Source organism: Myodes glareolus, chromosome 2, assembly GCF_982192425.1.
Source record: "Myodes glareolus chromosome 2, mMyoGla1.1, whole genome shotgun sequence".
NCBI classification, from domain to species: Eukaryota; Metazoa; Chordata; class Mammalia; order Rodentia; family Cricetidae; genus Myodes; species Myodes glareolus.
Window position 1 is genome coordinate 136756888 of NC_142027.1, and position 17008 is coordinate 136773895.

Sequence of the window (17008 nt, forward strand, 5' to 3'; positions counted from 1 at the left end):
AATTGGGAGGGGGACAAAGGGTATGCTGGGGTAGGGACGGTGAGGAGGCTGGAAGGAGGGGCATGCAGGATGGATATGATCAAAATGCATTGCATATGTGCCTGGAATTTCTTAAGAGAAAAAATGGAGAATGATCGAGGGTGACACAGGGCATTGACCTCTGACCTCGTGTTCACATAAATACACGTGCGTATTCATCCACACACGTGCACTTGCACACGTATGCACCCCACACATGTATACCTGCACATGTATGTACCCCCACACACGTGCACCTGCACACGTATGCACCCCACACACGTGCACCTGCACACATATGAACCCCCACACACGTGTACCTGGACATGTAACCCCCAAAAGCTAGAAAATTGACATTGACCCCATCATGGAGAGACTTCTGGATAGTTGCATGTTCCTCGATAACCCTGAACCACACCAGAATGGTTATGTGCCTGAGACATTAATTTTAATAATGAACCCTATAAATACCTGTGGCTGGTTTCTACTAGGTCTCCTGCATGTGAACTTGCTAAACACATGTTTCAAATGTCTTGGGAGAAGAATGAAGGGAGGGCTCTCTAGAGCTGTCAGGATCTCTGTTGGAAAGTGAAGGGGATGGTCTCAACTATCAGCTGGGGCAGGGGTGGGTAGCTTGGCCTGGGCTAAGGTTATGGGAAAAGGGTTTTGACAGTGAGCCACACAGTGAGTCAACATTCAGAGAATTCTGCTTGGTTCCCCATCAAATGCCATGGCCTTCCGAGGTGGGACAGTCTGCATTGAGCACACTTGCTATGGAAACAAACCGTTAACAGAATATGTGGAAGTTCCCACAGGGCTGAACCCAAACATTGGTCTAGGGCATTCAAACCCCATTTCCTGGCTCCACCCTGGCTCTGACCCCCACACAGCAGGACTTGGTGTCTTTGTGTGCATGTGGGGTATGTGTATGCATGTACACATAAGTGTATATGCGTGTGCATGTGTGTTGTATCTCTACCTGTTTGTACACATGCGTGTGGTGTCCAGAGTTCCCTATTGGGTGTCTTCCACCTTATTTCTTGAGACAGGATCTCTCATTGAACATGGAACTTGCCACTTGGTCAGACTGGCTGGCCAGTGAGCTCTAGGAATTCTCTCTCTGACTCCCCAGTACTGAGGTATAGGTGTATACTCTGTTGCCTGGTTTTTTACATGGACGCTGGAGATTTGAACTTAGGTTCTCATGCTTGGGCAGCAAGCATTTTATGAAGGAGCTAATTCCTCAGAGCTGGTGACACTCTTTTGAATAAGGGACCTATAAAGACCAGGGGTCACCAAACGGACCGCTTAGGTAGAGGGAGGAAGGCATTGGCAGAGACTGTATTCTGTCACTCACCGCTGTGGATAGAAGGCCCTGTTCAGAAGAAGTTTCTGGAATGCATGGTTTTGAAGGGCCTGCTTCTGAAGGGCAGTGGGATTCAACATGGGTGAGTTGACCCAAGCAAGGTGGGGTCAACCAGAGGGGTTCATCTCCATGCTCAAGAGGTCAGACAGAGGTAGATCTCAGGGAGGGAGGGGCCCACTGACATCAAGAGATGCCAGCCAGAACACAGCCTGTGGCCTCTCCTAGGGACAGCTGGGTGGACTATGCGGGTCATGTGGGGACAGAAGTCTCTGAGACCCAGAGTGACAATGACCCTGAGTGAGACCCAGGGCAATGATCGCTGAAGTGTTCGTGCTAGCTTGCCTTGGGACAGATGCTTCCGGAAGTCAAGGCAAATATCTGATGGAGAAACGGCAGCCCTGAGCTCCTCCAGAGATGTGGCCACGCTCAGTTTCAGCTGGTTTTGAGTATCTCTTGCAAATGCCTACTTAGTGCCCAGAAGGGCCCAGCCCAGAGCGTCTCCACCAGCTCTCCAGTCCTCACCGACAGAACAGGGTCGGAGAGCCCCAGTGTCTGTTCAACTAGGCACAGGTGACAGGGTTGGCTATGTGTCCCCAAGAGACACAGGTCACAGATCGGGGTGACAGACAGGATGCCGATGAAAGAGGGGAGTTGTGGTTTCTTAGTCCCCTGCCTCATGTTAGTGAGTTAGTAATTAGCCAAACTCAGGCTCTCAGGCTTGGTGGCAGGTACCGTTACCCACTGAGCCCCTTCACCCGCCCCTGTTCTTAGCTTTAAGAAAAGCCTTTCATTTTTCTCATTTGCAGTGATGTTAGCTGCAGATCTGGTGACCAAGACTTCATTGTGTTGAGGTGTGCACTGTCCATTCCTCGATTCTATGGGGCATTTACTATAAGGACGGTGACGTTATTCCCTGGCCACTTATCCCACACGAGGCCTCATTAAGCTGAGGGTGGGCTCTGAGATGGTGGGTCAGTGGGATGGTGGGACGGTGGTCATATGCCATCTCCAGTACTCACTGATCTTCACTGAGATACTAAATCTCTGTGCCTCAGTTTCCCCAGCTATAATATAGGGACAGCAGAGGGGTGGTTTGTGTGTGTGTGTGTGTGTGTGTGTGTGTGTTGCCTGCACTTGAGTATACAGGTCACGTGTTTATGCCTGTAGAGACCATAGCGGATCCTGAGCATTGGGTGTCTTCCCCCATCACCCTCTACCTTGTCCCTTAAAGCAGGGTCTCTCACTGCAGCTGAAACCTACCACATCGCCTAGGCTGACTGGCCAGAAAGCTCTTGAGATCTTTCTGTCACTAGCCCCAAAGGCTGGGGCTATAGGCATGTACAGCCATACCTAGCTTTTTATGTGGGTGCCAGATTTGAACTCAGGTCTTCACGCTTGTTCAGCAAGTGCTCCTACCCACTGGGCCATCTTGCCAGCCCAGTCTTCTATGGACTTTTAAGTTATCTCGAGAAGCAGTACCCAGGTAGCTGTGCTGCAACATTAGGAAGGGGGGTAATAAAAACAAAAGTCTACATCATTCAGTGTAGACGCAATTTTTTGAGTATTTTTGGCCTGTGCCCCAGTGGATCTATGGGTGCCAAGTCAAGGCACACACTATGCAGACCGTACAACCTGGGTAGGGCTGGGGATGAAAAGAGATGGCAATCCGGAAGTACTCAGCACAGCACTAAGAAGCCTCAGTAAGTACCAGGCACAGCTGCTGTGGTGACCACCATTATTCCATAGGAGAGGATGAGTCCTTGTGATGGGGGGAGGTCTTGGCTCCTTGCTAACTTGTCATCTGATGGCAATCACCGGTGAGGACTGGGCCATCCTGGCCCCATCTCCAGCAGGGTTGGCTGCCACACCGTGGCCAGGAAACCCTGGGCTCTAAAGGCTGCATGTGTATCTCCACGGCTGTTATTTTTATTTTGACATCACTAACAAGCCTGGGTCAGGGCTGACCGAGGTTCCCTGCTGTTGCCATGGGCCGGAAGCTGTGAGACAGAGTGTCTGCTCTGTCCCTCTGCTGCCCGGGGCCCACAGGGCTGCTGTCCCTCTGCCATTCAACATAGCTGCCCCCCAGGTCTTGGAAATTCCCATACAGACTAGGGAGCATGGGTTCAGAAGCCTGGCTCCTCCTGACTTGTAATTTGGAACTCCCCAGAGGCCGAAGTGCTGGCATTTGATTGGAAATACCAGAGAAGCTCCACAATGAATTCTGACATTTTGAAAGTGGCCAGGAAACCCTGAGTCCCTAGGGAGAGGAAATGCCAGGTCCCGCTAAGGTGAAGGGTGGGGAGAGAATCACAAGAAAGGCCACTAGAGTGACTGTGGAGATAGGAGGGGCAGACTCCAGGGGAGAAGCCACTTCCGGCTTGGAACCTTCCCTTCCTGTGCACTGTGGGCTGGGCGAGTGGTTGGCTAGACTCTGAATGGGGACATCTGCCTCCAGATGGTGTGAAGTTACTTCTCCTAACAGAGAACCACTGGGACACATGAAGGACACGGATAACCAATGAAAGGTGGCATCGAAAACGGCTGGGTTCCATCACTAGGGATCTATAGCGCGTTCTGGCTGAATGGGACATGGCTCCCACAGGCTCATGTTTTGAACAATTGGACCTCAGAGGGTGATGATGTTGAGAGGCCAGGAGCCTGGCTAGTGGAAGTGAGTCACTGGGTGACTCGCAATGAGGAAATATTTCTGCCCCACTTCCTGTTTTAGCTCCACTTCCTGATCAGTCAATAAATGAGCAAGCAGCCTCACCCTCCTGCCACCGCTGCAGCCAAGATGGCTCCCACCTCTATGTCTTTCCTGCCATAGTGGACTGAATCCCCTGAACTGTGTAAGGAAAATAACCTCTCCTCTCCAAAGCTGCCTGGTCAGACATTCTGTCGCAGTAGAGAGAAAAGAACACAGGGAGAATCAGGTCTCATGTTATTTATCTGTTGTGACATTTTACATATGGTGATTATCACAGAAGGGTCTTAGCATGGTGCATGTATTAAGTGATGCAAGCATCAAAGATAACAACAGAGATCCAGGAGAGAGCCTCAGAAACGCAAACCCATAGCTTGTCAGGCATAATCACTTGTTTTTACCAGAAAACTTTTATCTACTTTATGCTAGGCAAACTCCTATTGATCTTCAAAAGCTCAGGCCCAGTGTTACCTCTCAGAGCAAGCCTCCCGTGCTGGCCAATGAGCCACACAAGTTCCCATAAGACCCTGCTTAGCACTAAGCACGCAGCAGACTTGCATTTGGCCATGAGGCTCTTGAGGGCAGGGAAGGTGGAGTTGGCTTTTCTCTGCTTCTACTGCAGAGCTAGGTCCAAGGGTTTCAAGGTAGCATTTGGAAGCATGGGAAGTAGCTCATCTCACCTTCCATCTTGGGCCAGATGCAATTTGTGCTGAGAATGCACAGGCCGAGGTCCACGGAGGTATCACCAAAGACTAGAAACTACAGGCTTTCTGGTCCTCCTCACAGCTAACCAAGAGAAGTCACCTCCATTTAGAAAGAAACAGCTCGGCTTTCCCAGACTGGCTTAAGGGCGGCACCTGTGTGCCAGGCTCTCCAAATTTAAACAAACACGAGCCCCCAAAGATGGTGGCACTCCTCTCTGGGCCAAGAGTGTGGCCTCATTATTTCTTAAAAAAAAAATGGTGCTCTGAATTAGGAAGTTCTTTCTCATGTCCAGCCTGTTTCTTCCTTGCTTTTTTCATACATACTCTCTGCCCCTATGCCCAGTTCTGGGGAGGGGGAGTACACACAGCTGCTCTCCCTCCATGGTCACCAGTCTCTTTTGGACGGGGGAAGCAGACAGTGAGGTCCCTCTGTGCAGTGAACAGTGCTGTCTGTCTGAGGATGCTCACAGAAGTAGCAGAAGAAAGTAGCACCACAGAGGGCCACTGCTGGGCAAATACAGAAAATGTCTGACTGTGATGCACACACACACACACACACACACACACACACACATACACACACGCACACATACACACACATACATACACACATACACACACATACACACACATACACACATACACACATATACACACACATACATACACACATACACACACACATACACACATACACACACATACACACATACACACACATACACACATACACACACATACACACATACACACACATACACACATATACACACGCATACACACACATACACACATACACACACACACTCACACTCACACAAAGAATGACTAAAGAAGAGATCATGAATTGGCTCGGGAGTGGGGGAGACGGGAGGCGTTTGAGCGGGGAGAAGGAGGGCAGGAAATGATATAAGCTCAGCACTCCTGTTTGAAATTCTCAAAAAAAATTAAAATAATAAATTGTTGGTTAAAGTATGAAAGAGCAAAGCAAACTGCTTCCGGGGAGAAGGAGGTGGGCTTTAGCAGTGTCGGGAGGACGGTTTGAGTCGCCTCTGGGAGACAGTCCACATCCGACAAGACCAGTTCTCTATTGACTGCCTCCACATGAAGGCCCAGGGGGCATGGATGAGAGGCTGACAGGACACGGCGCTACCTCCTTATCTCTGGATCTGGCAAATGCACCCTAAACTTGGGTCTCAAGGAAAGCACTTGCTCCCTTTGTCTTGAGGACTGACCACAGAACCAAGTGAATGCTGGGAAAGCACCCTCTTGTGCCGGTTATAGCCAGGGTGCTCAGGGTGCTCATTGCCCCTTTTCTGAGAAAGGGTCTCACTATGTAACCCAGGCTGCCCTTGAACTTGCAACCCCACTACCTCAGTCTCTTGAGTTGTTGGGGTGACAGGCTGCCACCATCATCACGCTCAGTTCCTTCAGCTCTGTTTCAGGAGGCAATGTGGAGTCTGACTTTACAGTCGGTGCATCTGGGAAGATCGTGTTAGATCAATGGTTTGGAGTTTTTGGTCATGGATTCTGAGGATCCGATGTGAGGGGTAGAGTGGGCCCAACCCCTCACTGCTGGGCTCTGGGTCAGTCTTTCAGACAGCGCCACTCGGCCATCTTACTGGGTCCTCAGCACCCCTCAGCACCCCTCTGTTGCCCACCGGCTAAGAAGCCTATCCCAATCACTTCTGCCATATTCTCTGTCCTGAGCTGGACCCCTCTAACTAGAAAAACAAGGTGAGTTTTTGCAAATTACCACTTCCAACAAGGTGAACAGCATAAAAGAAGTGGCCACAGCCCTGCCCTTGCTCAGACTTTGCCAGGGCCTTCCAGTTATTTCTAGAAAAGTCAAGAATGTTTCTGCTTCTTCCCCAAACTTCTCCTTCAGCCAAACTCAAAGGTCATCACCAACAGGAAATTACAAACTCCAGTGGCAAACCAGCAAAGCAGGCTGGCAATTCCAAACAGTGCATTTGGGTGTACATTGCACATGTAAGAATATTTCTCATTTCTTATCTTTCTTGACACATAGGAACTTCTTAGCCAATTTCTACCCATCGTTTATAATAAAGATATGCCCAGCTACCCAGGTGGCTGAGGCAGGAGGATGGCAGGGTAAAGAACTGCTCAGGCTATTGAGTGAGTTAAAGGTCAGAAAGAGTAATTTAGTGAGACTTCATCTAAAAATTTATTTTTAAAGAACGGGGGAGGGGCTGGATGGCTCAGAAGCCAAGAGTAGGTAATATACTTACAGAGGACCCAAGTTCAATTCCCAACACCCATGTTGGCAAGTTCATAACTGCCTGCAATTCCAGTTTCAGGGGATCTGATACTTTTTTCCTGAACTTTGTAGATACTGCACTCATGTGCACATACCCTCCACACATACACATAACTAAGATAATAAAAATGAATCCTAGAAAAACCCAAAAGAATGGGGATATGGCTCAATGGTAGAGCATCTACCTAGCATGCATGAGCAACAACAGTAAGAAAAAATGGACCCAAAATATTTATCTCCTATCTTAAACGTAAAAATAAAACCAGGGGCAGCAGTGTGCTAATGAATGATAATGGGCACTTGGTTTTGCTAAGATGGTGAGAGTCCTGGGTGGTAGGGACTGTCCTGAAGTGGGAGTCTACGGGAGCAGATTGGCTTACATAGACTGCTGCTCCCCTAAGGTGGTTTGAATAAGAATGGCCCCATAGACTCCTATATTTGAATACCTAGGGACCAGGGAGGGAAACTCTGAAGAGGATTAGAAGGATCGGGAGGTGTGGCCTTGTTGGAAGTGTGTCACTGGAGGTGGGCTATGCCCAGCCCAGAGTCTCTCTCCTTCTCTGGACCAGGGTGTACCTCTCAGGGACTGCTCCAGTGCCTGCCTTCATGCTGCATCTGCAACTGCAAGCAGGCCCTCAGCTAAACGCGCTCCTAAGAGTTGCCTTGGTAATGGCGCCTCTTCCCTGCAACAGAACAGTGACTAAGACGCTCCCTAGTAGGACAGGCTCGCATATGGCTAGACAGTGTATGTTTCAAGGAGAAACAGTGCTATTGCTGTGTGACACTCTGAAGCAACGGCCATAAATTAAAAATCCGACTCGTCTCTTAGGACAACAGACTGCACACCTGACAAATGGTGGTGGAGCCTGGATCTGGCCGGAGGCACCACTTCCTGTCCGTCTTTGTCTTGGAAAGGTTGTCAGTACACAAGACTTCATTTTTAATAAAGAAAGGAACTATAACCCAGCGCAGTGGTTCATACCTGTAATCCCAGCAGCTGGGAGTTACAAGTTCAAGGCTAGCCTGGGCTATCCATTAAAAAAGCCAAGGGCTAGCGATATAGCCTAGTGTACAGAGCTATGTGCTTACATGCCAAGACCTGGGTTCTATTCTTAGGACCTCTCTCTCCTACAATAAAAAGAACTTATGAAGGAATTTTTGAACAGCCTAGTAGCCTGTTTTCTTGTCCATGAACAGGAGAGACCCCTGTTCCGGTGTGGCCTTCGTTTGTTTGTGTTTGGCTGGGGTGAACCCGGGCCTCCCTGCCTGTTAAGTACACACTCAACCACTGAACCCACTCCTGTTCCAATGTGGCCTTGATTTTTGAGGGCAGTTTAATGCTGTTCACCCCACAAACATTCCTGGGTGTCACTGGCTGCGGGAGAGTCAGCCAGTGGGATCGTGGAATTCCCCATGCCCATTTCTTCGTCCTCTGTGTCTCAGCTTGGCTCACCAGCCTCTGAAGCCTCTGAGGAAAGGCTGGGAGTCCTGGCTCAGAGGGCCTGAAAGGCTTCAATTGCGTGGAGGTGCTGAGAAGAGGGGGTGCAGCTCCCCTCTTCCAGACCTCCCGTGAGTCAGCCCACTCCTGCCGCTGTGGGGTGAGGATCACTGGTAAGAGACACGGACTCTTCCCAAGGGTCACTCTGGCCTGTCCCCTCAGTTGCCTGGGCAGGAGAGAAGCGGCTGCTGGTCTCTGGCCAAGCTGAGGCAGTCTTCGAAAGGAATGGAAGGGGCAGTGACTCAGCTGTCAGCACGCGTCTCGGCAGATTGGCAAGGACTGAAATACTCGGCAACAGATGGAGCTGGCGAGGCTGTGGGCAAACAGCCCCCCTGCTCCTGCCACTTATCTGGTAAGATGGGTACAGCCACCAGGCTGGAAATGGAAAGACTTTTGACTCAGCCCAACACTTCCAGGAATCTTTCCCCCCTAAGTCCGTTCACGTGCCAGATGAGTGTCTATCTAGACAAAACCACACGGGACAGTGTTGCCGCAGCCAAAGAGTGGCCATGGCCCAAGTGTCTGCTATGAGGACTTCTTCAATAGAGGACGACATAGCCTCACACTGGAATATTATACAGTTGTGAAAAAGAACCAGGCTGTCTGTGCTGGCTACTTTTATATCAACTTAACACCAGCTAAAGCCATCAGAGAAGAGGGAACCTCAGTAAGATCGGCTTGTAGACAAGACTTTTGGGCATTTTCTTAATCAGTATTTGACATGGGAAGGCCCACCTCCCACCCAGGGCCCACCCCATGGTGGTCCTGGGTTCTATAAGAAAGCAGGCTGAGCAAGCCATGAGGAACAAGCCAGTAAGCAGCACCCTCCATGGCCTCTGCATCAGCTCCTGCCTCCAGGTTCCTGCTCTGTGTGAGTCCCTGTCCTGACTTCCTTCAGTGATGGATTATTACCTGCAAAGTGGAAAGTGAAATAATTGCTCTCCTCTCCAAGTAGCTTTTGGTCCTGGTGTTTATCAGACCAATAGAAACCCCACTTAAGACACCTCCCCTTTACCCCCTCACAGGGACTTTTCTTCTAGACATATTAACACGTAAGAAAGCAAGGTCAAGTGCAGACACGCTCATTTGTTATGAAGGAAGACTAACACGAGGGCCATTTGTCTGTTTATATCTGAGATGCTAGAACGCACAAAAAGCAACCAATCCTGTTGGTCTCTACAGTTGGCATTAAGGGGGGGGAGATATTAGCAAGGATATTTGGTGGCTTTAGATCTTTTTTTAAATATTTTTATAAATATCTTTAGATTTATAAATTAAAAAAATATTTAGAGTCTTATATTTTCCATGTCTTTAGAATATGGAGCATGAGTGCCCTTCCTGGTAGTAACAGGAATGTAAAATTAGAAAAATGGTAAGTTCCTAAATACTTGCTAATATGGCACATCAAGACTTAAAGCCAACCCTCACACCCCAGTCCCTGCCCTCTTGGCTTAGCTTCCAGACCAATGGTTCTGGGATCCCATGCTCCCATCTCCTACCCTCACCCCACCCTCAGGGAGGTACGGGGACCCAGGGCATTGTCAGAGTATCCACTTACCTGCTCCTTCTCTGAATATGGGTTGTTGAGGACCACAGGGACGTTGCCCTTCCCCCACAGGTCATTGAAGACTCGGTCGTTCTCACTGCCCAGCGGCAGAGCTTTGGGCAGCTTGCCATCCCCGTCTCTGCAAGGCAAGGACAGGGAGGACACGGTGAGGACGTGATAACAAGATGGCGGCCTTGATCTGGAAGCCCCGCATCCATGCAGAACCCCAGCTCACTTGCAGGTCTCTCTGTGTCACCTGTGGGTCCACGTGTGTCAAGAGCTCAACACCTCGATATCACTCCCGGCTGAAAGGGGGTTCTTGTCCTTTGGCCCCCAAGTATTTAAACCTAAAATTTCGCTAAATAAAGTTGACATTTACCTTTTGGACAAATGATCCAGGTCTCTCTGTGTCTGTGTGTCTGTGTTTAACTCCAAGGACAATGTTCCAGGCTCACGGCTCGATACAGAAGCACGGAAGCGCACACCGTATGGGGGACAGGGGCTCACAGAACTCGGGCGGGACATCCACGCATCTTCACCAGAACCCCACACCTCCCCCAGTGCCACAGGGAAGGCATTTCTAGGTTTGGGAGAAAGCTGTCACACGGACATCACTCACCCCAGCTCCCATTTCCCAGGACTGGGAACCTGGGGGCCTCCCAGATTGTCATCATCACCCTCCTCAGGTATGTACCGTATGCCCCGCCCACCTATGACCGGAAAGACAGGGCAGAGGATGGGTGGAAGTCCTGTAGGCCAGATCCAAGGCTCATTCTGATCTCGACCAAGGCTTTAGACTTCTTTATAAAAATCACCAACTTAGGGGACATAGCAATGAACGTAATAGCACTCACAATGGCGGCTAGAGTCAGTAGCATTCGCTACACACGTCAGGCATGATGCGTGTGGTTCACGAGTGTGTGAGTGTGCAGGAGTATGTGGAGGCCGGAGGTGAGCCTCAGATGTTCTTCCTCAGGAGTCATCCAGCTTGCTTTATGAATCTCTCACAGAATAGAGGTTATGGATTTGATGGGACCACAGAACAGGAAACTCCATCCATTCCCCGCCTCTACATCTCCAGTGTCCGGGAGCCTTCCTTTCTGTGGCTTCTGGGAACCGAACCCAGGTCCTCATATCTGCAAGGCAAACACTCTACCAGCTGAATGGCCTCCTGACCCCTTTGTGTGTGTCTGACTCCTCTAAGCCTTCAGATGCTCCATGGGGCAGGGGTGAGGATTAGCCACCATCACCACCACCACCACCACCATCACCACCATCACCACATCATACCTTCACAGATGGTGCAAACGAGAGGGCTGTGGAGGCTAGAGCTGCTGTCAGCTCCAGAGTCCAGCAGGAGCGGGGAGACAAGTCTCTGGCTATGCTGAGAGGGAATTAACTTGGCTGGGTCACCTCCTAGGGAAAGACCCATATGGCTGAGGGCACGGCTGTTCCCAGGGACTATGGACTGTAACACATAAAGTGAGCTGAGCCCAGCATTCATTACACGCAGCTTCCTGACAGTGCACACAATGTGACCGGCTGTCTCAAGCTCCCGCTGTCCTGATGTCCCCACCGTGATGGACTGCACCCTAGGACTGTGACTTACAGGCTCCCCCTTAAGTTGCTCCTGTCACGTTGTTATATCAGGGCTATGGGCGGATAACTCATCCAGGGGCCAAGGTCACAGGCTTCCAGCCTGCTGCTTACATTCACGGAAGTAAGCATACATGCATTCACATGAAGTAGAGACCATTAGTGTCCTTATTCACCACAGCTGCCACCATCATCACCACACGCAGAAACAAGCCTCTGGCTTTCCCTCCTCCTCGGCAGTAACACCAGCACCAGTGACACCCTCACTGCCGTTGTCATGATCTTTGTCACATCTTCACATCCTCTTCACTGCCACGATGACCGTTATTCACACATCCTCACCAGTATCAACATCATTACCATCATCGCACCATTGTCACCATCATGACAATCACCGTTTTCACCATCACAACTGTCTTCACCATCACCGTGATCAGCATCACTACTGTGACCACCATTGTCATCACCATCATAGCCAAGCTCGTGGTGGTGGTTTGAAAGAAAATGTCCCCCAAAGGGAGTGGCACTATTAGGAGGCGTGGCCTTGTTGGAGGAAGTGTGTCACTGTGGGGGTAGCCTTTGAGGTCTCCTATGGTCAAGCTATGCCCAGTGTCACAATTCACTTTCTGTTGCCTGTGGATCAAGATATAGAACTCTCAGCTCCTCCAGCACCTTGCCTGGCTGCATGCCACTATAATGTTTCCCACGTTGACAATAATAGAGTAAACCTCTGAACTGTAAGCCCCCCAAATTAAGTATTTTCCTTTATAAGAGTTGCCCTGGTCATGGTGTCTCTTCACAGCAATTGAAATCCTAAGACACTCCTCACCAAACCATCACCATCATGATGGTCATCACCAGCATCATTGCTGCTATAGCCATGAACACCATAATCACCATCGCCACCATTTCCTCCCCTCTTCACCATGACTACCACCAGCATCACCAAAACAAGAATCGCACGAGAAAACTGAGGTCCATGTACAGGAAGTCGTGAGCTCACACCACGTGGTCCTCAACCACAGGCTTGTGCCTGACTCCAGAACCTGATCTCTTGCCTGTGAAGCCCACCATCTTCCTGCCCTTTCCTCTGATCGGCCCAGGCTGAGGCGATGTCAGCAAGGACCTGTAGGGTAGCCAGCCTCAGAGACTGGACCACGCTGCTCAGATGCCTGCGTCACCTCTATCCTTTCCTGTGAAGGGTGTTCTCTTGTCCCCCTCTGTCTGTTGACCCTGCATCCAACTGAGTTGTACTTTATTGTCACACCCTAACCCCAACTTCAGGCCACTCAGTTCTTTTGTGGTCCCCATGGGTATTAGTCCCAGGCATGGGGGCTGTCTCTTGTCTAGCTCTCTGTGTTACCTCTCCAGCTTTGGGGATTCCATCCCCTGCCCCAGGTCTATGTGAATTGTCATTTGGAATGAAGGAGGAGCTGGGAGATTGGTTCTCAGTGCAGGCCCTGAGTGCGGTTTTCCTTCCCGCTGCTCCAATGGGGCCAGCCCACCCCTCCTAGCAGGGTTTCTCTTAGTCCCTCTGGCCCATGGCGTAGCTACTTCTGCTCTTCTTCTGGGGATGATTCCATCATCAGAGGGAACATTCTGTCTCACCCTCTCTAAAATGTCACCAAAACGTCCCTGGAGCGGTTCTTGACGGCCAGCATTTCCCAAGTCAAGGGATTACCTGTGCAGCAATTAACTAGGGAACGGGCTGTGGAGAGTGGCTTCAAATGTCACTCAGCTCCATTTCGGCTCTGCTGTGCCTGAGCTGACTGTGCCACGTGACCACGAATGGGGCCTCAGCAGACGAGGGAGGAGGTTAATGCATTTGGAGGCATCGGTAATGTACCAGGTACTTGTACACAGTTATTTCATCTCGTTTCAACAGTCATTCACTGCGTTTGGTTTCAGACGAGAGAGCAGCGCCCAGAGAGGCAATGTGTGCTCCCTAGAGGCCCACAGCTTGAAGCTGGGCTGAGCTCAGAAACTAGATCTGATTGATGGCTGCTAGCTCACATTCTTCTGAGATGAAAAGGAGGGGGCAGGAAAGACACGATACTTACATTCTCAGCTACAGATGACAGAGCGAGAACCCCAGCATTTGTGAGGTCTATCGCCTAGGCAACTCTGAGGTGGATCTCCTAGTGACCTTACAGGAAGGAGCTCAGAGGTTTAACATTTTTTTTGTGTGTTTTTTCTTCCTTCCTTTTTCCTCCCTCCCTCCCCTTCTTCTCCTTCTGTTATGAGCACCTTTGTTCAAAGAATGTGCTTGGGTGGTTTGACTAACACACACTGATTTTAGAATCATGTCTGATGAGCAGGGAATTTTAGCTGGAGCCCAGAGAATGTCAGAGCTATCTGATTTCCATACACTCAGCACAAACTCAGGAGTAGACTCCCTGACCCCCAGCCTGCGGGAGGAGGACTGGGGAGGACCTGGTACCCCTTAGGAATTCATCTGCATGATGTGGGATTCCTAAGCATCCCACGGTGTCTGCTCACAGTGGCGTGCAAGTAGCATCCACACTGGGGAGAGGGCAGAACCAGGTCTGGCCCTTGGCTTTGCCTATTTAGCCAGGTGAGTCTGGACATGCAACCAGCTTCAGTGTGTCCTTTGTCACATGAGGGTTAATGACAGCATGGCCAAAGACTGAGAGAGAGGCCCGTCCTCACACAGAGCTGGGGGAACCCGCTAGCGACTTTCCTGCCAGATGGGACAAGAAAACTCTAGTCCTCCAAGGTCTTTGTCACTGTCCAGGCAGTAGCCAGCCATGATGGACATGCTTTATGCTTGTATCGTTGGGTATGGTCACTAGCCACACGTGGCCACTTGAACTTCAGAAGTTCATGTCTTCAGTAAACGTAGTTAGATTTCCATAACTCCCACCCTGATCTCTACCCTCCCCTCCTCTGTGTGCCCTTTAGTCTACCCACTGCTGAGTGGCGCCTCTGATCATCTTCCAAAGCCGTGGGAGCACCCACCTCTGCTGGGTACTACGTGAGGTCAAGTGTGTGCCATGCCTGGCACACAGTCAGCACAAATAAGACACTAACTATAATGATGTTCCTTAACAGCAAAGGGAGCTGTAGCTCAGAGAGACTGGATCACTTGTCCAAGGGCACACAGTCAGTGAAAGATGCTTTCTAAAGCTGCCTTTTGCTTTTTTCTGGGGGCGGGGGTGGGGAGTGCATAGGGGACCGTGGAGGTATATCTGGCTAAACCACATACTCATGAAGACTTTTGAGTATTTTTTAAAAATTTAATTAAAATTTTAAAAAGTGAGTATATGAGTGTGTGTGTGTGTGTGTGTGTGTGTGTGTGTGTGTGTGCGCGCACGCGCATGCGCACGCGCGTGTGTCATAGCATATTGTGGCAGTCAGAGGAGAACTTCAGGAGCCTATTCTCTTCACCGTGTAGCCTGGGAATCAAACTCAGGCCAACAACCCTGGCAGGTAACACCTTTACCTGCACGGCCAGGGGCCCAGAACTTTAAATGAACCGCTAGACACTCCCGGTCAATGAAGTGAGAGCACTGGCTTCATCATCTGTGTAGATGTGGCTTGGTGAGGGCTTTTTATCATCCTTCCATGACAGGAGAAACACTAGGAGCCCACTGAAGCAGGACCAGGTTGTCTCTTGACTTCTGGCAAGGGTAGATGGATGACTGACTTTTTTTTTTTTGCTCCCAGAACCTGCCCAGCTGCCTTGAGTCACCTTGATGTGGTTGAAAATGTCTGGGCCTCCACTGTTGAGGTTTGGAGTCAGAGACCTCCTCATAGTGGGCTCTCCCATGACAGTAACAGTGCCATGCCCCAGGATGACAGTCAAAGACATCTGTGGACACTTGCCCAAGCCAAGCACCATGTCAGTATCCTGAACCCTCACACAGCCTTGGCCAGGTCCTCAGCACAGGGTGCTTGGGAATCAGGGTCCATATTCTCTCACAGAACAGACTGGTCTGACTCCTTGGAGATCTCACATGGCTGACCGCTGGCCAAGCCTGAATACCTGGCAAGGAGGAGGTGTGTCAGGCCTGTGTGTCAGGTTCAGGGAAGGTAGAGGCAGTTACCAGATGATGGGGCCCCCACAGAGCAGCTGGCCTTGGCAGAAGGCCTACCCCAGCGTTCGGTGCCTATAATGGCTAACTCCTTCCCATACTCCCTGGTGTTGCCTCTACCTGGTCTCGGTTGCCGGGGTCCAAGTTAATACAAAGACTCCAAGTTTATGGAGGTGGGAGGTGGTTGTCTTGGCCAAACCTTCCCCTTGACTTCGTCAGGGTGCTGTTGCCCTGATGACGAGGTCTTGTTAAACAAAATATGGGGAGGTTTTGGGTTTTTTTGTTTGGTTGGTTTTGTTTTTGTTTTTTTGAGACAGGCCCAGGCTGGCTTTAAACTCTCTGTGTAGTCAAGAATGGTCTCGAACTTCGGGGCCTCCCGCTCTACCCCTGGATGGTAGGATTCCAGTGTAGGTTATCACACCTGCTTTCTGTGGTGGAGGACTGAAGCCAGGGCTCTGTGCATCCTAGGCAAACACTCTACATCCCCAGCCATTATTTTCTGAGACAGCCTTACTACTTTGCCCAGACTGGCTTCAAACTTATCACCCTTCTGCCTCAACTTTCCAGGGCTTGAGATGACAGGCGTGTGCCACCAGGGTAGGCTGTAACGTCTGCTTTTGAGAACGGGAACCCAACAAGGGATATGCTGAAGCTGGGAAGAGAGGTGGGGCACTGGGGCTCAGTCACGATCGTGACTCTAATTACCCCGAAACCTACACCTGCAAGAGTAGGTGAGTAAAGAAATTGGGGGTAATAGGCTGGGTTTGGATGCTGTGGCACAGCAGGGTTCCTATGCACTGACCCAATGTCTGTCCTGCCCCATCTGGACATGGAGCGTGTTAACAGCCATCCTTACCGCACACACACTCAGTATCCTGAAACAGTGAGGTTGGGGGGTGACTCAGAGAGGCCTGCGTGCAAGCATAGGACCCGAGTTTGATCCTCAGTGCTCACATAGAAAGCTCCTCCTACTGTTTACCCTGCATCCCTTGGAGCCTCCCATCACCCCGTTGAAGCCCTCATGCTGGTCCCCACCTCAGGACCTCTGTTCCCACTCTACTCTCTTGTCAGGCTCCCCCTTCCCTGACTTCCACATGACTGGCACCTCTGTCTTCCCCCACCTAGCATTCTCCTCACTCTTGAGCTACATCCCCCCAAATCTCTGGCCTATTTCCTCCCTGGCATGAGTCACCGTGAGAGATGACGGCAAATGTCTATTTGTCTATTCTTCATGCCTCTG

The 17008-nt window shown here is 50.4% G+C and overlaps 1 protein-coding gene across 2 annotated transcripts in view; it reads right to left on the reverse strand.

The window, feature by feature from the left end:
• The window catches only part of Nos1 (nitric oxide synthase 1), a 163790-nt gene that overhangs the window by 63812 nt on the left and 82970 nt on the right, over positions 1–17008 (reverse strand). For both annotated transcript variants that reach the window (XM_087903768.1, XM_087903767.1), the window contains exon 3: positions 10130–10256. In XM_087903768.1, the coding sequence (XP_087759894.1) occupies positions 10130–10256 (127 nt within the window). The remainder of the gene's footprint in view (positions 1–10129; positions 10257–17008) is intronic.